Raw genomic sequence first — 23,261 nt, 5'->3', positions numbered from 1 at the left:
GACTTTGAGCCTATTTTTATCTTTTGTAGCTAAATGTGTTTCCTGGAGACAGCAAAAGGTTGGGTTTTGTTTCTTAATCCAGGCTGCAACTCTGTGTCTTTTTATTGAAGAGTTTAGTCCATTTACATTTAGAGTTAATATTGATATGTTAACATCTGTATTTGCCATTGTGTTTGTCTTTTCTTTGATTTTATTTATTTATTCTTTTAATAACTTTTTTTTTTTTGGCCTTCTTTCATTGTTATTCGTCCCTCTGAGGTTCTGGCTTTAGGACTCCTTGTAGTATTTTTTGGAGTGGGGGTTTAGTTGCAATGAAATTCTGGAGTTTCTGTTTGTCTGGGAAGGTCCATATTCTTTCTTCAAAGAGGAAGGAGAGCTTTGCGGGATAGAGTATTCTTGGTTGGCATCTGTTTTCTTGGAGCCTGTTGACTATGTCCCTCCACTCTCTCCTTGCCCATAGTGTTTCTTCGGAGAAGTCTGATGTCAGCCTGATTAGCTTTCCTTTGAATGTGATCTGTTTCTTCCCTCTTGCCAGCTTCATTATTTTTTCCTTGTCCTGGATTCTTGGGAGCTTTACTATTATGTGTCTTGCTGTATTTTTCCTTTTGTCGTGGAAGTTTGGTGTTCTTCTTGCTTCTTGTATATCAATTTTCAGCTCCTTCTTCACATTTGGGAAGTTCTCTTCTATTATCTCTTTGAATATTTTCTCTGTTCCTACTTCTCTCTCCTCTCTTCTGGTATTCCTATAACTCTTATATTTCCTTTCCTCATGGAGTCAGATAGTTCCCGAAGTCTTTCTTCATTCTTTTTCCTTCGTACTTCTCTTTCCTTTTCTGTTTTGGTTCTTTTTATTTCTGTGTCTTCAAGAGTACTTATTCGTTCTTCCATTTCATCAATTCTGCTTTCATTGCTTTTCCCAGAATTCTTTAGTTCTTCCATTAATTCTTTGATCTCCTGCATTTCTTTTACTTCCCTCTTTAGGGACTCAATTTCATTCTTCTGATCGTTGATTATTTTTCCCTTATCATTGTTTTCCTTTATGACTTCTGTCAGTTTTTTAATCACGGCAATTTTAAATTCTCTTTCCGGAAGGCTCAGAAGTTCTTCCAAGTTACTGTCGTTGCAATCTGGGGGCTGGTTTTCTTTTTGTGGTGTGCTTTTTCTCTGGAGAGTTGCTAGGTTGCGTGTGGTTCTTCTCCTCCCTACTGTCTGTTTTCTAATTTGCCGTATGCGTTGGGACACTGTGTTGTTGGGACTGGCCGGCATCTTGGGTGGGCTTCTCTGCTCCCCTCTGGTTCTTCCAGGAGTCATCTGTCAGTTTCAAGCAGTCTTTACTGGAGAAAGGTCCCTGTTCTAAAATGCCGATGTGGGGACACACTCCCCTGTGCGCCTGGTCTGCCCCGGTGGTGGGTTCCTGCTCCCCCTTTGGGCTTGGACTGCAGGCCAGAGGGGGTCTGGCGTGGGCGAACTTCCCCCGCTCACCTCTGGCTCCTGAGGAAGCCTTCTGCAGGTAGTCTTTACTGAAGAAATGTCCCTATTCTATAATGACACACTCCCTGCGCGTCCGGTCTCAGGCACACTCTTCTGCGCGCTTGGTCTGCCCCGGCTGTGGGTGCTCGCTCTCCCTGTGGGCTCAGACTACTGGTCGGAAGGGGCCCGGCGTGGGCTAACTCCCCAGCTGGCCACTAGCTCCTTCAGGAGCCTGTGCTGGGGTCAAGTCGCTAGGTGGCGCCAGAGATCTCTCCTAGAGCCCTTGGGGAGCTGATTTTCCACCCCGTGGGACAGGGAGCAGAGCGGGGATGGTAGGGTATACCTCAATGGCTTTGGGGTGCTGTGTCTGCCTTGTGCCCCACCGTCGTGGGGAACCCACGCCCCTAATTTCGTGCCCCGGGTCTCAGTTCCAAAGCCCTCAGTTCCAGGACGCGGGCTGTAGCCCAGATCAGTGGCGCGGGAATGGCGCCTTTTGCACCCCGCTCCCGTGCCTGGGCGCCTGGTTCCTGCTCACTCAGGGAGGGACTTTCACCCCCGTGAGGGCCTCCGTGCGTCTCCCCGCAAGCCTAGGTCGCAGGCGCGGGGAACCTGAAGCGCGCTGCCAAGCGCGCCGCTCTCCGCGCAAGCTTACCGGCAGCCCGGGCTGTGTGCGCGTCTCCCGGGGTCTTTGTTCTTCTCTAATGGCGCCCGGAGCCGTTCGCTCACCGCCGCGGCGAATCCTGCAGGGTTCTCCACAGCTCCCGTTCACGGGGTGTGGTGGCTGCAATAGTTCCTTTCCACGCACAGTCCCGCTTGCTGCGTCGTTTGTTTTTGTGGGCCGTTTTGGTTTGTTGTTTCCCTCCTCTCTGCCGGTCGGAGAGTGCCGCCTCTGTGGGCGGGGGAGGGGAGCAGGGTTCTGCGCTTCCCTCCCTTCTGGTCCTCTTTTATGGCCACTTTCTTCTTCGGGTAGTTTGCTGGCGTCACCCGTTTATCTTCCGTGTCCCGGTTCTCACTGGGACCTGCCGCTTTTCCTCCCTATTAACTTTTTTTAATGGGAGATCTTACTCGCAGCGTCTCCTCGCCGCCATGTTGCTCCGCCCCCTCTCCACAAGTATTTATTAAACTTTAATCTCACAAGCCATTTCAGTTGAATAGTTTCATCTACTTTATGGAGGGTGGAAGCTGGGAAGCAGTTCCCCATGCTTTGCTTCGATGTTAGAAAGCCACGCAAGCGTGTTTCTTTTAGGGGAGCCTCACCTACAGTGACAGGTCCAAATGAGGGCTGGTGGATACAAGCACCCTGTTGTTTGCACTAGGTGGGGCTCAGGGTAGCTTTGCTGGTCTGACCCCAGTTGGACTTCTCCATCTGCCCCATCCCTTCTCCCACCTCCCTTCCACATGCGTGGATCCTTAACAAAGATCCTGCAACCCAAACTCCAGCTCCGTGTCTGCTTCCAAAGAACCCTTATGGGGACATATTATTTTGGGATCTACATTCTTAACCTCTTTAGGAATGCTGAGGACCATGTAACACTATGGGGTCTTTTGAAGGATAGGCATCACCATGATCTGTCATTGGCAAGTGGATTATTTTTGAGCTGAGGTCAGTTGAAGCCCTGTATGTTCACAAGAAGTGTTCAGCATTCCCTTAACTAATTAGAAGAATGAAAATTGGGATTATCATCCAGAATTAAGATTTTTTTTTAACTAGAAATAACCTTTTGGGCCTCTCTGGTAGCACAGAGGTTAAAGTCTTAGCACTATCAAGCAATTGCAGCCATTGGGGCATGAGTTCGATCCCCAGCCAGGGAGCTAACCCACATGGCACAGCAGACCTCTCCTGGGTCTTGCCTGCTGCTCCCCTCAGCAGTGTATTTAGGTAAAAACACCTGCTCTGCTCCCCACTGTGTCTCTGGTGAATCCTGTCACCCTCCGCCCTCCTCCCCCACCACCTCTGGCCTAGACCTCAGTCCTTACATGCATAAAAATAAAGATTTTATTTTACATAAAAATAAAGATTTTATTTAAATATTTTATTTTACATAAAAATAAATCTTAAAAAAAAAGAAATAACCTTTCCATCAGAGAAATATATTGGGATGGTAGGACAGACATCTAATACCAGAGCAACTGGCCTTGTCATATGAGTCAGCTTCTCCTCCTCATGTGTACACATATCTACACACATACATATATATATATATCATACACACACATTACATATGTATATGTCATATTATTTTAACTTTAGAATCTATATCCATGTATGTAACTAAATGTATTCTTTTTTTCTACTTATCTGTCTGATGATAATTGGATTGCCTATCCAGTTTGAGAAGACCCCAGAGGGGTAGAAGGATATTTCCTCTCTAATTCTGTTATGTGTTATAACAGAAATACACAAGTCCTTGTCCTCCAGGAACTCCATGGGGAGACAGAACACACACACACACACACACACACACACACACACGCCCTCTAAAATAGCTAAATAATAACAACATTATATATATATATGTGTGTATATATATATATATACATACATATATATATATATATATATATATATAATGCATGCAAGCCTCACTGCTTATGAAACAACATGAGAGGTAGAGAGAATGAATAAAGAAAAGTAACAATAGGCCAGGTTAGTTTAGGAAGTATCCAGAGAGGAGCCAGGCTGCCTGGGCTCTGAAGGTAGTAGTGTGATTTTAAAATGTTTTCCCTTTTTGGAGAAAATAGCCAGACTGGCCTTCTCAGTTTGTGATAAACAAACAGATTAAATTCAGCTACTAATCCCAAGAGTCCTTGCAATCCTTTTGGAAATTGCAAAACCAGAGCCTGGAAGTCACTGGGACTGCAGCAGGACTGGGAAGCCCAGCTTGTTTTAATACTGCTGACCTGGCAGCTTAAAGGGTCATCACGATGCATTGGGGCTAGAACGTGTTGGACAGACTTAAGGAGATTTTGGATGGTTGTAGATAAGAAGGTTTGGCCAAGACCAAGTCTATGAGCCCCCAAAGAGCCTCTCAGGCAGCCTCCTGCTTGGTGGTCAGCATTGATGGCAAGACCTACATCAGCGGAACCTGAGGTCCCCTTCACACACACAAGCAGGTGAGGCCTAACAGGCCTTTGCAGAATGGACAAAGAAACCAGCGAAGTACAGGCAATGAGAAACATGCTTCCATGCTGCCTGGCTCAAACATTCATTCAACATTATCTGTTCAAAATCTGTTATGTGCTGGGGACTTTACTAAACCCTGCCTCAGATCTGGCTGAGGTCTGCTGGCAGCTAGAGGCCAGAAGAAATTGTGTTGTTACTCGATTCTGGGTTCTTGAGTTCTTTGAGAAATAGAAGCAATGACTCTAATCCTGCAGATACCAAGCAAGAATTTATTCCAGCTTCTGCAGTTCAGCCTAAGGGAGTCAGCAGCAGAGACACGGTCTGTAGGCTGCTCCCTGGAAACAGGGGAAGGCTTTATTTTTTTTTAAAGATTTATTTATTTATTTATACAAGCACTGGGTACAGTCAGAAGCGTGGGAGGGTGAGAGAATTCACCAGAGCCAGAGTAGGGAGCAGAGCAGGCAGAAGGACCGAAGTACACTGCTGAGGGGAGCAGCGGGCAGCAGGAGAGGTCTGCGCGCCATGTGGGACCCTCCTCCAGTGGCCGGGGAGCAGCCGGGGATCAAACCGGCGCTGCAGAGGCTGCAGGCAGCTTCGCAACCCAGTGCTCAACCGCTGCGCCACCGGGGAGGCCCAGGGGGAGGCTTTATTTAAGCAGTTTTAACCCAGCGTCATTAAAGGGCTGTGTCCTTACTCTGCCCTTCTGTCCATGAAGTCACTCCATCCCTCAAATATGTGATCTCCTTGTGCCTGTGACCTCTTCATGATGGATTCCAAGTCACTAGCCTGGAGAGCTGTTAGCCTAAAGGGTTTGTCAGTGGTGAAAACTTTATGTCATCTAAAGTGTGGGTCAGGGACGAGTTCCTTCTTAGAGACAGGCACTGTTGCTATCAGAATGTGGGTAGTGAGCTGGCCTGGCATCTCCACTGGAGAAAATGTTAGCTTCTACTTTTTAAGGATTTGGCATTAGCCTGAGTTAGTGTCCAGTATCATGGAGCTTCCTGAGCCTCACTCGCCCCTTCTCCTGCCTCACACAGTGTCAATAAATAGGGCAAAGTGGGGAACAGTCTCTGCAACACAAGGCAGTGACAAGGGCTTTTCAAAGGAGACTAATAAGTGAAATCTGTAGAACCAGAAAAAGCTGAAAGCATGGATTTAGGTGGATTGGTTGCAGGTGGGGCAGGGAGGTAGTTTATTTAAGCAGGAGGAAGGGCATGACTGGGGGAGTCTAGGGCAAAAGGTAACATGGGTCATTTGAAGAGCAGCTGGGGAAGATTTTTTTTTTTTTAATTTTATTTTTATATTCCCCATACAATTACAACCCCCTTATTTTGACCCCACTCCCTCCTTTCCCCGCTCCCCGCCCCCCGCATAGTGTGTCTCTGGTTCATAGTTGTTTGTTGATTTTGATTTTCACTTATAGTTATTCTTTTTCCTGGTCCCTTATTTAGGTTTTCTAGATTCCTGCTATGAGTGAGACCACCCGCTATTTTTCTTTTTCCTTCTGGCTTATTTTGCTGAGCATGATCCCGTCCAGCTCCATCCATGTTGCTGCAAATTGCATGTGTTTATCTTTTTTGAATGCTGAGTAATATTCCATGGTGTATATGTACCACATCTTCTTGATCCAGTCATCTATTTTTGGGCATTTGGGTTGTTTCTAAAGCTTAGCTATTGTAAACAGTGCTGCTATAAACATAGGGGTGCAGGTGCTCTTTGGAATTAATGTTTCTGTGTCCTTTGGGCAAATACCTAGGAGTGGAATTGCTGGATCATATGGAAGCTCTATCTTTAGTAGGTTGAGGAATCTCCACACAGCTCTCCATAGTGGTTGGACCAGTTTGCACTCCCACCAGCAGCGCAGGAGAGTCCCTTTTTCTCCACATCCTCCCCAACATTTGTTGTTGCTAGTTTTTTTTAATATGTGCCATTCTCACTGGTGTAAGATGGTATCTCATGGTAGTTTTGATTTGCATTTCCCTGATTACAAGTGATGTTGAACAGTTTTTCATATGCCTGTTGGCCATTTGTATTTCCTCTTCAGAGAAGTTTCTTTTTAGCTCTTCTGCCCATTTTTTGACTGGATTATTTTCTTTGTTGTTGTTGAGTCTCATCAGCTCTTTGTAGATTTTTGTCATCAGTCCTTTATCATTAGTGTTGTGTGCAAAAATGTTCTCCCAGTCAGTGGGGTTTCTCTTTGTTTTTGTTATTGTCTCTTTTGCTGTGCAGAAGCTCTTTAATTTAATGTAGTCAACTGTGGAGATTTAAAGAGACAGCAGGCAACTCAGGTGAGAATAAAAGGCAAGGCCAGCTCACTCAGAAGCTTGGCTTTTGTCTCAAGAGTGAAAGGAAGCTACGTAAGCTGTAGTAATGACCCTATTCCATTAAAAGCACATTCCTTCTTGACCAAAGTCCTGGAAGTTTAATGGTGATGAAGAGTTTATTTATCTTTGTTCTTTTGCTCTTTTGCTCTTTTTGTGGTGGCATCCAGCCCCAGACCTGAAATGCAGATCTTGCCATGGTGAGTACATGTTGTGTTGGGGAGCAAAGGAAATCATTGCTCACCCCTCTGTGTTCTTTTAGGCTGCAAATAATAAATCAAACATCAGACATATTGATAGGAGAAAAGGCCTAAAAGATGTCTAACAATAACATGTACACCTCCTATGCACATGGAGAGACCCAGCCTAACCATCCGCATGACTGCAGATGCCATCTTGAATAGCATAGCTGCAATGAAAGCACTTTGGAGGCAGAAGGGAAGGTCAGTTAGAGAGATTACAAGGATGGTTCAGTAGACAAAATTATGTGGATTAAGTTCTGCCTTTGCCATTGAAAAGATAAGATTAGCTTCCACTGGCACATGCCCCTTATAAAAGTTTACATGTGAATAGCATCTTCAAAAGCAACTTCCACCCAAGCTTTAGAGCCTCTCCAATTAATCTTATGTCAAAAAGACATATGTGGGGTAGCATATTTTTGTTCCTTTATACTGGTGAAACTGGTGATCTCCTAAATTTGTTTGGGGGGTACACATCAGGGCAATGGAGTACATCAAGAGAGAGCATGGGTGTTACTGTCATATATGTGTTGGCCTGAGTTAGACTGATGTCTAACTGATTCACCTTCCTGGTGAATTTTGAAGAAAATTAAGCAAAATCCTTCCTACCTTCCTTTTATAAGCAGGGGGCGGGAGAGTCATGAGCAGACATTACAGACATAGTGATTTTTAAGAATAGAATAATTTTCTTTTAAAGAATTAGTATTCAGTAACCAAGAAGACAGGTTGACTGCATTACTGTGTTGGTGAGAAGAAGTAGAGAATTTGAAAAGACACGATTTTGCTATTTTCAAGCACATATGGTTGTGACAAGTAGGGAAAAATTTATTCTCGGTGGTATGCTACAGAAATTCTCTTAGGGAGCAAGCCGCATTTCTTGAAAGAATGCCATGAGAGGCTCTCTTGGGGTGTTGAGTGGCTGTGGGGAATGCATGTCAATGACACCAAACCTTCAGAGAAGTGCAAGAGCCACCTGCTAGTGGCAGGAAGGGGAGTTTGTTCCTAGGAGGGAAAAAGAAAAGTGTGAGGAAATGGCAAGGGGGAGGAGAGGAGAGGAGAGGAGGCAGAAAACTGCAGTAACCTCTCTCCTTAACCCTTCAAATCTTCAGAAAGCTGATTTAACTCAGGTGGCAGCAACTTCCTTTCCCTGGAAAGAGGAAAGTGAGCTTTAGGCAGTAGAGACAGAAGTATCAGTGGGAAGGAAGCAAGTCCCACTCAGAAATCAGAAATCTCAGTGACACTTGAGCCTTTCCAGAGCCTTGGAGCCAGTCATTCAAATGACTGGTTCTGTTCTCCAAAAGGCAAGGAGAAAATTACCGTCACCTTGATTATAGGGGAAAGCAAACAAAGGTTATTACAGAGTACATTCAAGTGGGCAGAAATCTTGCAAATAAGCACATTTTGGAAAAATGCCAACTTCCTTCAGACCCCTTTTCTTACGCAGCTGATACTTAAGGTCATCTTATGCCCATCATAATTTTTTTGGCAAACTCTTTCTTCCCAGAGCTTGGAAGTTTATATTGGTGTGCAAAGGAAATCTTCCCATACCCTTCTGGGTTCTTCTAGGCTGGTAAAAAAAATCAAACCAGCATCAGACAGATTGATAGGAGAAAAATCCCAAAGAGAAGTTGATAATAACATACATACCTCCTGTACACAAGGGGGAAACCCCACATAATTGAGTAACCTAGTCCAAGTGGTTTCAGAGAACATCTTAAACAGGATAGCTAAGAAAGAACTTTGTGGAGGAGAAAGAGAAGGTCAGTAGGGAATTGACTGGGGAAGGTACAACAGATGAAGGTTTGCAGATTAAGTTCTGTCTTCTCCATTGAAAAGAGATGAGGTGACTAGAGCTTCCTGGCACACATGCCCTTGCAAAGTTTACATGCAAATATCTTTTTCAAAATCGACCTCCCCCTAGTCTTTAGACCCTCTTCCCACAAAATCAGCCTTTTACCAAAAAGACATATTTTGAGGAGGCAGATTTTTGCTTTGCTATACTTGCCTTCTGCCCATTTTCTTCTCCAAATCATGTGATTTTTATGCATATAAATCATGGAGAAATGTTTGTGTGGGTTCTTAGGTGCCCACTGAATGTACAGCTCAAAGCCTTATCTCAGAAGTGGTCACCAGTGAGCTCAGTGATTCAGGTGGGTGGACACATGGACTTCACCACTTCCTGCCACAGAAAACATTAGGTATTCAAGGAAGAAAGACATTTCTAGTATTGAATTTTCAGATTCAGTTTTCAATGTGGCATTTCCTTAACACTGTGAAGTGCTTAAGGACATTAGTTCTAAGAACTACCTTCATGCATTCAAATCCTTGTTGTACCATATTCTGTTATGTGACATTTTGCCAGTCTCTTAACTTCTCTGAGCTTAGTTTGATCATCCATAAAATTGACATACCCACTTACTAAGTTTATTATCAATGTTAACAGAGTGCCTGGCATTGTATAAATAATAATATGATCTATCTTTAGTTTTATATTTCATACATGTCCATTACATCTCCATTAAAAAAAAAAACTTCAGTAAACAGACATTAACACTGAAAAAAATCTGTTAGATGTATGATATTGCACTCAACTAGCCTAGTCCAAACTTTAAAGAAATTGAGTTTATATTCAGTGTTTCGTATTTGACATTTTTCATTCTGATCCTGATTTTTATTGACTCTTCCTTATAGAAACAGTGTCATCAAAGCTTACCTGTCCTATTGTCACATTTCTGTACTAAGGCAAAAGAAACAAGCCTAGTCTACTGAATTTGTGAATGGCCAATAATGACTTAAGTATGGAATGACAGAGATGTAATCTTGTTCGTTAATTCAAAGGCATGGGTTATAAATGGACAGTCGATGTGATTATGGGTATCATCCTTGGACAGACTGTTAGCAAATTCACCTCTCCTCTCTAGTTCTGTTCACATTTAGTTGTATGACCTTGAGAAGGTCACTTAACTTCTCTGAGTCTTACTTTTCCCATGAAGATAACACTGAGCAAAACTATCAGATTCATTTTTGTTTTAAAATGTGTGTAATTCATATTGCACTTTGAAAAACTGTAGAGGCTGGTCTAGATTTGGGTCTGCAATGAGAATATCTGATCTGGGGGAAAAAAGTATAGGGCTCAAAACCAGGAGATATGAGCTTCCGAGTCCAGTTCTGCCTCCCATTTTTACTATGGCTCAATTCTTGACTAACCTCTGTTTCTTCATGATCTCTAAAATAAAATGGTTAAATGAGATCCACACCCCACCCTCAAAACATTCTATGGGTTTGCAAAATAATGGGTTATACAAATAGGTTTCCTGACTGTCAGCTTCCCAAAGAGTGCAAATGCTGATGTGCACTGTGACTGCTGCCTTTCTAAAATGTCTTTGATGAAAGCACTGTTTCTTTTTCCTGCAGTGACTCTTAATTCAAGGGATACCCTTGGACATGGAGCCAGACAAACAGCAAAATCTCTTCTGACTTCAAGAGCTCTAGGTTCTCTGAATTTGGGGTGAGGATGACAGTGGGGGTGAGCGAGAAGCAGATTTCAGACTACTTATATCCATGCAGCCTCAATCTGTGTCTGCAGTAGAGTAGAAAGACTGAATGAGTTAAAACTTCCTTCCCCTCACCCCAAATGCATAGCCCAGACAAGTTGAGACTCTGAGACTTGGCTTGTGTTCTCCCTCTTGTTTTATTAAACCTTAGAGATAGAAAGGTAAGCAAAAACTCTATGTCAGTGTACAGTGTTATAAACTTCTGTTCAATGGGATCTTTTATAGTTTCAGGTAAAAGCAATCTGGAAAATGGAAACTTTAAAGAGTTTTCTTTTGCAGAACTGGACAAGAGAGTTGGACGCTCTTCACCTGTCTAATGCTGATAATTATCTGTGAAGACCTCTCTTGCTCTCTCCGATGAGTTTCTCTAGGTTTCAAAGGAACTCATTCCACTACCGCTTGATAGGGTAGAAAAGAGGTTGTCAGGCACTGAAGTTGTTTGGCTTGAAATAAAAGAGTCTGAAACTCAGTATGGAAGAAATGCCTCTATGGGGTCTTCTTTGACAATCAAGATTAGTTGAAATCGTAATGTTTCAGATAAAATATTTCCTAAACAAGCCAAATGGTTAAATTTTATCTTTATGATACATTGGGTGAGGAGGGTATTAAAAACCAGGTAATTTATTTTTTTAAATATATTTATTTATGCATACAAGAGCTGGGGTACAGGCCAGAGATGTGGGGGCTGAGAGGATTCGCCAGAGACATAGTGGGGAACAGAACAGGAAGACTGACCAAAATACATTGCTGAGGGGATCAGTGAGCGAGACAGAAGAGGTCTGCCGTGCCATGTGGGTTGCTCCCTGGCCGGCTGGGGATCGAACTCGTGCTGCAGAGGCTGCGCGTTGCTTCACAGTGAGGTGCTTAACATTTTGCGCCACCAGGGAGGCCCCAAAACCAGGTAATTTAAAGCACATTCATGAATTAATTAGAATTATAAATATTTGAAGTAAAAACAAAACAACAAAAACTTAGAGGATCATCTAGTTTGCTTCTCATTTCAAAGAAGAAATCAGCCCAAAGAGGCAAAGTGACTTGCACAGCACATGAGCAATGAGTGCCAGAATCCAGGTGAGAAATCCTCTCATATCTTCATTCTCTTTTCAGGCTAAGGTAGACTTGGATGTCATGGATCTGGATATTCTAATATGACAGCCTTTTGTTTTAGAATCCTCACTGCCATCATCTGTGGAAATACGGGTGTTTAAATGGTCAAGGACCTCCTACTAGCCCTTTAAGAATAATAGCATGTTTAGTAGATCAAGAAATCTCCACACAGCTTTCCATAGCAGTTGGACCAGTTTGCACTCCCACCAACAGTGCAGGAGAGTTCCTTTTTCTCCACACCCTCGCCAACATTTGTTGTTGCTAGTTTTTTTAATATGTGCCATTCTCACTGGTGTAAGATGGTATCTCATGGTAGTTTTGATTTGCATTTCCCTGATTACAAGTGATGTTGAACATTTTTTCATATGCCTGTTGGCCATTTGTGTTTCCTCTTCAGAGAAGTTTCTTTTTAGCTCTTCTGCCCATTTTATATGATCCAGCAATTCCACTCCTAGGTATTTACCCAAAGGACACAGAAACATTAATTCCAAAGAGCACCTGCACCCCTATGTTTATAGCAGCACTATTTACAATAGCTAAGCTTTGGAAACAGCCCAAATGCCCAAAAATAGATGACTGGATCAAGAAGATATGGTACATATATACCATGGAATATTACTCAGCATTCAAAAAAGATAAACACATGCAATTTGCAGCAACATGGATGACGCTGGAAGGGATCATGCTCAGCGAAATAAGCCAGAAAGAAAAAGAAAAATACCGGATGGTCTCACTCATAGCAGTAATCTAGAAAACCTAAATAAGGGACCAGGAAAAAGAATAACTATAAGAAAGAAAATGTCAAAATCAACAAACAACTATGAACCAGAGACACTCTATGGGGGGCGGGGGGCGGGGAAAGGAGAGATTGGGGTCAAAATAAGGAGGTTGTAATTGTATGGGGAATATAAAAATAAAATTTAAATAAAAAAAAGAAGAATAGCGTGATACTTCTAGTAACTGAATACCAGTACCGCTTTAAGAAAATGCCACCTAGTGGGGCTCTGGAGGAAAGCTCATTTCTTCCACATAATTCCTCTCAAGGAATCTTTCTTAGGCTCACATTTTAATCAATATCATTATCTCCCTGAGTGCTCCATGATTAAAAATAACACTGGAAATTGTCCTACTTCCAGAGCACAGCAGGGAAGATGAGACTGCACAAAAATAAGTTGGTCCAGAAGAAAAAAGATATATCGGGTCAAGCTGAAAACCACAGAGCTAAGAAGGCTTAAATCTTCCCCCCAATTTCCCTATAACATTTTCCAGATTGCTTTTACCTGAAACTATGAGTTAGAAGACGTGCATGATATATAGTGGCTCTTCCATGGTTTGGGACAACCAACAGCTTTGGAAGGCTGGATAAACCGAAGTCAGGACTGCAGCTTGGGTGTTGAGTTTAAAGAGGCAGAATAGCAACCACAAACAGACTGATCCTTTACAAGCAATTGGAAAGAACTGGGTGAATGATAGAAGATTTAGGAGTCTGCCATTGTCTGAGACAATGCTGGTTCCCCTGGGAAACAGATTTTGAGAGGGAAATGTGGGTACAAGATGTACATTGAGAAGTGTCCTGGGGATCCCCAAGAGTAGCAAAGGAAGGAAGAGGACCAGGCACAAGGCAGAGGAGGCTCTGATTAGCAGGTCTGGAATCAGATGAACTTTCAGAGATATCTTGCCTTGAGGTTGTATATACTATATATACTTTATCTGTCGTACCTGCTAGCAGTCCTGGTTTAAGGCTGCCCCAGGGAAGGCCTGTATCCCAGGATTAGCAGTCTCTGTGAGTAATTCCCAACGATGATCTCATCCAAGTGGTCAGCGGACATCTCACAGCTGTGGCTGGCAGGTGCTCCTCTTTCCTGGAACTAGCAAGTTCCTCCTTGTCTCCCTCCAGAGCTCAGTGACCCTACCCTGGAGCTGGTTTGCAGTAGAGTGCCACTCCAGTCACTTTGTTGCACTCTGCCTACTTTAGATACAACAATCAGCAGCAGTTTGCATTAGAAATCTAATTTGTCCTTTCTGGTATTTGTCATAAAAATTGGGCTGCCTTTGTTTTTTAACCTTTTTGTGCCCCATTTATTAATCTATAAAATGAGTTTAAAATAGTATCTCCTCTCATGAGTTATTATGGGGATTACATCAAATAATAACCATGAACTAGCCTGGTATTTCATTCTAATAAAATACTTATAGTGCTATCATTATATCCAAAAGAGAGATGTGTGTCCCTCTTTCCCTAATTACACCTCCCCACCCCCAGGCCCCAGCTCCTTATTTCCAATGTCCTTGCCTAGAGCAGTGGTTCTCGTCTATCCCCAAGACACTCGCTGGTGGTCCACCATGTTAAAATAATTTTTATATTAAGACATGAATTGCCTTTTATGCTTTCATTCTTTCTTGAGTGTAAATTGGAGTTTTCCAGAGACATGATGTATATTGACATGGCAGTTCCGGGGTTAATAGCTTATGTTGCTCTTTTTAAATAAATTTATAAAAATTTAACTTCTTTTTTCTAATTTTAATGTGATAATGTAGATAGATATAATCCACAAAAGCAAAAAATTTTAGGACCCTCAATAATTTTTATGTGTGAAGGAGTCCAGGGACTAATGTTTGAGAAACACTAACCTAGGCAAACTCTGCTCCTTCTAAATCATTGCCAGGCACCCTCACCCCGCCACATGCCTGCCTGCTCACTTCCCCTGATTTCTATTTCAAGACCTCTCTCTCCTTTTTTAATATTAAGATCTACCCAGCTAGATGGGGAAACAGGATGAGGTGAGAGAGTCTTCAGGATACTTTGCTCCTTGGGACAGTCAGATGAAGTTTCTGGAATATCATATGTGATGCCAGAACACTGGATGCCTCAGTTTGAAGTTGCACTGAGATAGTGAATGGCACCAGTGACTGAGGTCCTGTAGCTCCATGGCAGATGGTATCTCAGAGGAGATGGACAGGAACCTCGCCAGGCGGACTTTTTCCTCAGCTACGTTACCACGTGAGGTTTTCTCTGATTATGAGACAGAGGACTCACTCAAGTCAACTTGACAGTAGAACAGAAAATTATAGCCATACAGTTTCAACTTGTTAGAACTTAGGAAAAGAATTACTTTCCCATCACTCACCTAACCTTAGCTACTCATCTTCCCTCCACCCCTCTCAACCTGAGGAGGAGGGGAAGAAAGGGGGCACTGTGTACCCTCTCAGGGAGAACTGTATGTGAATGGTGAGAGAATGAACTGGTAAGAGATACCATCCCACTGCCTCCTACCAGCTCCCAGCTCTGCCACCTGCGATGACCTGGTCTGGGACTTCTCTATTCTCCCAACCCACAACTATACACAGGGACCTGGGGATAAGAGAGGCTTAAATGACTTGCCTGAGGCCACACCTCAATTAGGTGACAGAACTGGGTTACTCACCCACGTCTTCCCACCCCCAAACATAGTCATTTGCCGTTTGCATGCCAGACGGATCTAGTTTTACATTTAATGGAATGTTTATTAGCGCCAGTGTAGGCGCTAAGTTAGAATCAATGTGGTCTGCAAAGGTAGAGTCGCATACACAGGCCCTGCCCGTCAAGGAGCCATAGGGCAGGCTGACAGCAAAGCAGTCTCTGCCCCCTGCTGAAGCCCCACCATGGCAGTTGCACAGATCCTAAGGCTCTCAAGTCATCCTGCAGCTCCCTGAAGAAGATAAAAGTCTTATCTCTCTTTAGACCAGTAAACAGGCCCAAAGTGATGAAACAATTTGTCCAAAGTACCCAACTGGTGAGTTCTGGTGCTTGGATTCAAGTCCACGTCTTTGTGACACATGAAGCCCAGCTGTGTGTGTCCCCTCGCAGGAAGGGAGCACCCCCTCCCTCAGGGATTGGGAGGGACCCCATATGTATAAGGCAGTGTAGCAGACTCCAAGTCTCAGTTATATTCACTCCTTTCTTTAGTCAGGGTGGAGCAGTTGGCAGGATGTGGGGTGGTGGGAGAAATCCCAAAATTGATATTAACCATTTGCTTCCAGAAGGATGAGGAGTTTGGGTGTGAAAGAGTTTTATCATTTATATCATAGCAGTATTGTACTTTTATTATTGCACCATGTACACGTTTCTTATTCAAATAAAGGAATAAGCAGGTATAGCGGGAGGGAGTGAAGGATGGACATTTCAAGATAGAATTAAAGAATACTTTGTATTTTAAAAAATGGAAGAGGATAAGGACCTCAGGATAATAAAGACTAAGTGACTTACCTGAGGCCACTAATTTGAGTTGCAAAAATTTGAACAAAGACTGTGAGATGGTGTTATGGGCCGAAATATGTTCCCCCAAATTCATATGTTGAAGCCCTAACCCCCATGACATCCTAATATGACTGTGTTTGGAAATGGAGTCTTTAAAGAATGTTAGGTTAAACTTAGGCCCTTAGGTGGGGGCAACTCCAATAGGACCGATGTTCTGGTAAGGAGAGGAAGAAACGCCAGGGGTCTATAAGCACAGAGAATAGACCACGTGAGGACACAGTGAGGAGATGGTTGCTTGCAAGCCAAGGCGAGAGGACGTAGGAGGAGCCAAGCCTGACATCACCTTGACCTGGGGCTTCCAGGCTACAGAATGCTGAGAAGTTCTGTCTGTGTATTCTGTCATGACAGCCCAGGCAAACTTAATCCGTATGGTGCTCGCTGTGAGGGAGCATTTAAAGTTGTCACAATAATGAAAGATCGGGGTGAGGGGGCGGATTACAGAGAGATAAAGTAAGGGGGGTGGGACAGGAGCAGGTCATGTCATGGAAAGTTTTTTGTATCAGTAAAATTATATCAAAAGGAATATCAGATTTCAGATCAGCAATGAAGAGTAAGAAAGAAGGAAAAGAGAGTTCTCATCAATAGTTCTGCACATTTCAGAAATACTTGTGGCAGAAGAGTCTGTTCAGAATTTTCTAGCAATACTTTTTCTTCCCTTACACTTGTGAAGGTACTTGGTCTGCCTAGATTTATGCTTTTCCATACTCCAGGTGGTGCCTTTCTGACCTCACTCTTTTTCTTTCTTTTTTTAATCAATTAAAGTATGATTACTATAATTGTTTTTATTAAGTTAAAATGTCGCACTCACAGCAAACATTTGAATGACAAGAAGTTAGGTCAGTCTTTACATACTTTAAAGCAACAGAAGAGTGATTTCAATTCTAGAAGTTTATTTCCCTCGTAGTGCCATCTTCCCCCTTATATTTTCCAGTTTCATTCTAAACCTTAACTTTCTGAGGATTATGCAACAGCAAAAAACACACAGGCCTGCAACTTTGCTAAACAGAAAATTATCAGAGAAGAGTTTTCTGAGTGTCCTCTCTCAACCCCCTTGGCACACAAATAAACAGAAGGCAGCAAGAGGGCAGGGACTCTCACGAGGTCACACAGGCTCACTGGCAACCCAGCTCCACCCTGCCTGGTCATCACTGTTTGCCAGTACAGTTCATGCCAGGGTTCTGGCTTTTTCTGAGGTCAGCACAGCTCTAAACCAGATCATCTTTTCTCTGCACATTGAGCACTCTACCCATCAAGACCTCATGAGGTGAGAGGAAGCCCCACAAAGGTTAGCTGCTGACACAAGGTCACTCACCCAACCCTGATGCCCACCCATTCCCCACAGGCTGCCCCCCACAACATCTCCATTTTATTCACCCTGAAAGTGATTGTGGTGGGAAATTCCACAGGAGAAAACAAAAGCATTAAATGCCCCCTTACTGTCCCCATTTCCAAACCCAAACAGGCCAGGCTAACTCTCTTCCGAGAGGCCAGCTGTGGTCAAACATAAAGGCCCCAGAGCTCTTTCTTCCTGACAGGAGATTAAGCCACACTCGACAGAGTTGAAGCTTCAGTCTCCAGCAAATTGCCTTTGAGGTTCTGCTTCATTTTCAAATGACAAGATCTGAACTTCATCATCAGGTAGTTTTTCCCTTTTTTTTTTTTTTTTTTTTTTTTTGCATTTAACACTATGATCCAAAGACTCCAGTGGTTCAGTCTCAGTCAGATTTCATGTTCAAGGAGTACAGTCAGTGTCCAAAAATAATGAGAAAGGAATTCTGTTCTCCACCTGAGAGCACTAAATGGGACCCAGTAAAAGGTCCATGGTGGTACCTAGTTACATCCTTCTTTTCCCATCCTTGTCTCTCCTGGTGCAGTATCCCCATCTCCTCCCTGCTCTCCCCAGGTGCCTCCTCTGCTCCCACTGAGGCATCTTTCCTTCCTGCCACACTCTCTCTTTCTCTCAGACCTTTATAATATGGATTGACTTAGCATCACTCTCAGCAAGGAAGAATCATTCCTTTTACTGGAGGGCACAATTGATCTGGCAGTTGGGGGATTCTGTTCTTGTGTGCTGTGCCAGTCTTTGTCAGCACCTCTCATTCCTACCGACAGGTCCTCTAGAAGGGCCCTGGCCTCAGAGCCACTCTTCCACGTGACAGCATTTTAAATAGTGGAAAGCAGTTCTTCAGGCCTCCAACCAAGCAGGCCCACCATGCAGCCATTTCTCCTCCAGGTCTTCACACGTGGCATGTGATACAAAAACGCTAGGATAGAAGGATTGAAGGAAGTGACTTCAATATTGCTGCTAAATATTAACAAAGTGCCCGAATATTAGTTAAAACAGTCATTGTTCTAGGGGCTGAGGATAAAAGTCAAACAAAACCCCTACTCTCCGGGACTTCTCCTGGTTGACAGAGATTGAGAATTAATAAGGAAGCAAATAAATAGGTAAGATACTGGATAGCGATAAGATACTGAACAAATCAAAATAAAATATGAGCTAGAGAGCGTCTGGTACTTGGGGTAGAATTACTTTAGCCATGGGGCTCAGGGAAGGTGTTGGGGGTAGGACCTTGATAAGCTGGAGGATAATCACGTGACCAGCCAGAAGTCAGTGTGAGGTCCTGAGAGCAGGGCCGGTCAAGGGGAAAGAACAGTGTCTCAGGGCTAGAGGGCGGTTAAAGGGAGAAAGATGGTAAATCATCTGGTGGAGAGGCCCTGGGCATGAGGGGGAGGAGAGTACATTTTACTCACTTTTTATTCAGTGAAATTGATGTATAACATTCGTTTCAGCTGAACAACTTAATGACTTGACATATAAATATATATATATATATAGCAAAATGATCACAATGACTCTAGTTAACATCCATCACCAAATATAGTAAATATAGTAATAAAATCTTTTTTTTTTCTTGTGATAAGAACTTTTAAGGTTTATGCTCTTAGTTTATTCTTAGTGAGGTAAAAAGTTAGGGTGGGCCTCAGGGTTGGGTGAGTGACCCCGTGTCAGCAGCTAACCTTTGTGGGACTTCCTCTCACCACATGAGGTCTTGATGGGGGGGAACTCTCCATGTGCAGGGTATGACATTTGTGCCAGGCAATGACAAAGGATATTGTTTGTAAAAGCTCACTAGCTGCTGTGTGGAGAAACAAGTGAAGGAAGGAAAGAGAGACAGACAGACAGACAGACAGACCAGAACCCAGGTATCATGCAGCATGGTCCAGGCAGGTGATGTGGTGCTTCAGGTGGAAGATAAGGAGGGCTTCCACTAAATTTGTAGGAGTGGAAATGATAAGCAGGGTATACTTTTGGGATATACTTTGAAGGTGGAACCAGTTGTCTGGGAGAGCTGCTTTGTCCTGGGGGGACAGCTGTGCCCACACAACCTTCCTGAAGCCTTCTCTTGCAGCCTCTGACAACCCCAGATTACCATAACAATGTACACATCTCCCTAAAACAAAGTACTAATTTTAGTCACATTTATGTCTAAATCCATACATATGAAATAAAGTTATTTCCCAAGCAACATAGTCAAGAAAGACATACCTCTGCCACAACACAAAATGTTTGAAATGATTGCAGAGCAGTTTTGTTCCCTGAGTTCCCTGTAGTCCACCCACCTCCTATTTTGGTCCCATTGACTTTGTATATGGGCTGCCTTGTCCATGGCCAGGTTGAGAACCCAGAATGACAGGGCTGCTAGTTTGATCCAGAGCTTGAGTGTTGTGGTTGCTCATGGTGACTTCAAATCTCAGTTCCATTCAAGATGATGAGTCTAAGGCAGGCCTCATAATTCTATGCTTCTTGCACATCTGAAGTGTACGTCTGACCCATCTGGCTAATAAAATGCTAGAGAGACAGTCATCTGGGAATGTCTACTAAAGGATTGTCTACTGGGGAAAAAACACACACACAGAAAGGGATATCATACCTCCTAACTTTGAGTGTCATGTCTGGGCATGAGCCATGCTAATCCTGCAGTGGTTTTGAGCACAAAACTCAATGGTTTTGAGCACAAAACCATCCATAAAATGAAATCTGTGTTGCATATGACAGAATAAAAAGGTAGAAGAATTTGGGTCTTTGGGACCATATAAATGCTTTAATCAAAAATGCCTAGAATCTTCCATATTGCTAGACTTTGTTTTATAAGACAACAGGTTTCCTTTTTGCTTAAGTCAGTTTGTGTTAAAATTTTTGGTTACATTCAACCAAATTCACTCTACTCGATATGTTGAGTATATGATCGTATGCTTAACACTGTCTTCAAGATGCATTATTAATAAAAATTAAAAGCTAATTGTAGAGGTATATGTAGACTATGATTCCAATTCTGGGAATCAGAAAAAGGATAGATAGACATAGGGAAGGGTAGAGAGAGATTTCTGGATAAATATGTAAAAAATTTTATCCCTGGGCCTCCCCAGTGGCACAGTGAGTTAAACACCGTGCTGTGAGGCTGTCCGCAGCTCTGCAGTGTGGGTTCGATGACGGCCGGCGAGAACCCTACATGGCATGGCAGACCTCTCCTGTCTCTCCTGCTGCTCCACTCAGCAGTGTATTTCAGTCAGTCTGCCTGTTCTGCTCCCTGCTCTGTCTCTGGTGAATCCTCTCACCCTCCCGCGCCTCTGGCCTGTACCCCAGCTCTTGTATAAAAATAAATCTTAAAAAAAAAAAAGTTTATCCCTTTGGAGAAGCAGAGAGAGGAGACTTTTATCTTTTATGTTGTACTTCTGTGCAATTTTAGAATCTATTTCACTGAGTGCATTTTCAATGTACAGAATAAATACATTAAAGAAAATTTAAGGACATCCAAATTTTCTTTCAGATACATGCAAGTTAATATTACTGCTTAGGAGGAGAAGATTTTGACATACATGGCATCAGTGGAGAACCTGGTTTTAAGTAGAAATCAGGCCAAAAAAAAATTGGAGGCAATCTGTTTTATCTAGTGTAACCTGGCATATACTACCCTCACCATCAGGGGTCAAAACTACAGGACAATATTCTACCACCGGAAGCTCTGTAACTACCAAGAGCGACATTGTGTGGAACCAGCTGGCAGGATTACCCACAAGATAATTTCAGGGCAGAGTTGCTGAGGACAATAATAGAAAAATACAGGAGAGTGCTGGAAGAGGCCAAAACCCCAGCATCACAGGAGGTCCCATGACTAACTGCCTCTGAAAATCTAGAGGTTGGTTATGGACATCAGATCATTACCAGGTGCATTTACATGACCTTGCAGGGGTTCTTCCTCTGCAGGACCTTTCATACAAGCCCAGCCAAGAACCTGGGTTGATTTCACTTAAACTGTGACCTCCCTCTTCTCTGAACATGTGTTTTGAAAAACCCTCATCTGCTACACGTCAAACCCATATTTGTAACATAGTCAGCAGGTCTCCAAAGGAAGCTGACTCAAAGCCAACGTGCTTGAGAGGCAACGTGCTTCTCTGGAAGCCTGATATTTTTTTTTCCCTTTCAGTTTTTCCTTCGCATCTTGTCAATAACCATCTCATATTTGGTGGCTAGTGAGCCAATTTTCTGATACATAGCACACCCAGCAAGAACTGATGGATTGGGATGAGGAAAATAGGTTTTTGTTCATCTGTGAAAGCTTCCACACCCTCCAAGTACTGATCTGTGAGTGCCTGTCTTTCAAGGTGTCACATGTGTGGTGGCTTAATGATAGCCAGAGTTGCTGTAGACCTTGGGACTTTTTACTCCACAACATTAGCTGTGTAGGTTAAACCAGATCCTTTAGCCTCTTTTGAACTTGCTTTCTTCATTCCTCATGTAGAATGTTAGGCAAAGGGGACTGTCCCTGGAAGATGAGGTTGTCATTGTTTGGTAAAACCTAATCTTCAGAATGTTTTCTCTTACTCAACTGGAGCAAGACCAGGAACTGTGTGGCCTTAGCCAGTATTACTCCTTCAGTATAACGGCTTTTCCTCCCATTGCTTGGAGAGGAGGCCTCAGAGCTTCAGGCAATTACCTTTGATCTAATGGGTGAGCTGGACTGCTCACCATTCCTGTAGCTGCACCAATCAGGTTTTTCTTGGAATCCTATCATGTTTTGGGCCCCAAGGGTATCAATTTCCCTTGCATTTGCACAGTGCGGCATGTGTGTGGTGTAGTATATCATACCATTACTAATGGATGACTGCTGAGGAGCTTTTCATTTGCATAGAACACATCGTATGCTGGAAACCTAAGCTTTGCTCCTGGATCATCATTTGTCATTGAGAAAAGTTGGGAAATTTATGAGTTCCTTATTAACTCATTTCCTTGAGACATTCTGAAGAGTTTAAAAATAATCCAATGTAGGGGCAGTGGGTGGAAATTAACTCTCTTCTTTAGCCACTCTCTTTCCAAGCCTCTTTTCAGGGAATAGAGGGAGAATTGCTAATATAATTGGTCAGAGATCAAGAATTCATTGTGCCATGAATATTAATGGATAGAGCCACTGCATTAAAAGGCCTTCACTCATCTTCAGCTCCTCTCCAAGCTTTCCACGATACACAGCTCAGTTAATAAGTCAAATCAGGACTTGTCCTTGGCAGGGTTTGTCAGCTGCCTCTCCTCTCCTTAAACATGAAGAAGCATTCCCTTAGCTGAGTCAGGGTTGTCTTGGAGCCCTGCCCTTGCTGTCAGCCTGCATGCCGAATCACTCTGGAAGGTGCCCTAGGCTAGAGTCTCCTTCATTTCAGTTCCTTGCGCTAGCAAAAATAGCTTAAGTACCTATCATGTGCAGACATCATGGTAGATGGTAGTGTACAAAACAAACAAAACAGATTTTACATTCCAGTAAATAACTGAGTAAAACCTAGAGTTCACCTAATGGTGATCAGTGCTTTGGGGGAAAAAATAGGCAAGAAAATGGGTCTGAATTGAGGAGTGAATAGATGTGTTCTGCTTTCCAGTAGAATGGTTGGGAAAACCCTCACTGAGAAAATGACAGTTGACTGATACCCAAGGAAGGAGGAGGACATAGGACTATTTGGGGAGAAGAGCAGTCCAGACATGCAAAGGGGCAAAGACAAAGAGCAGGGGTCCTGTCAGGGGGTGTGAGGAGCAACAAGGATAACAAGTGCTTGGAACAGAGTGTGCAAAGGGGAGAGCGATAGGAAAGCAGGTCCTGGTTA

General features: G+C 43.2%; 1 protein-coding gene across 2 annotated transcripts in view; it reads left to right on the top strand.

Moving 5' to 3' along the window:
* The window catches only part of ATP10B (ATPase phospholipid transporting 10B (putative)), a 342,867-nt gene that overhangs the window by 8,220 nt on the left and 311,386 nt on the right, over positions 1–23,261 (top strand). The window contains exons 1-2 of one of the 2 annotated variants that reach the window (XM_054690973.1): positions 17,234–17,376; positions 17,648–17,750. The exons of the other annotated variant lie outside the window; for it this stretch is intronic. Coding sequence (XP_054546948.1) covers positions 17,724–17,750 — 27 coding nt within the window. The 5' untranslated portion in view covers positions 17,234–17,376; positions 17,648–17,723. Of the gene's footprint in view, positions 1–17,233; positions 17,377–17,647; positions 17,751–23,261 lie in introns of those variants that run through there. 2 annotated transcript variants of the gene reach the window in all.

The sequence above is a fragment of the Talpa occidentalis genome, unplaced genomic scaffold (genome assembly GCF_014898055.3).
Source record: "Talpa occidentalis isolate TD23 unplaced genomic scaffold, MPIMG_talOcc4v2.1 talOcc4.9, whole genome shotgun sequence".
NCBI classification, from domain to species: domain Eukaryota; kingdom Metazoa; phylum Chordata; class Mammalia; order Eulipotyphla; family Talpidae; genus Talpa; species Talpa occidentalis.
The sequence above is the reverse complement of the archived record's forward strand: the minus strand, read 5'-3'. Positions and strand labels throughout refer to the sequence as shown.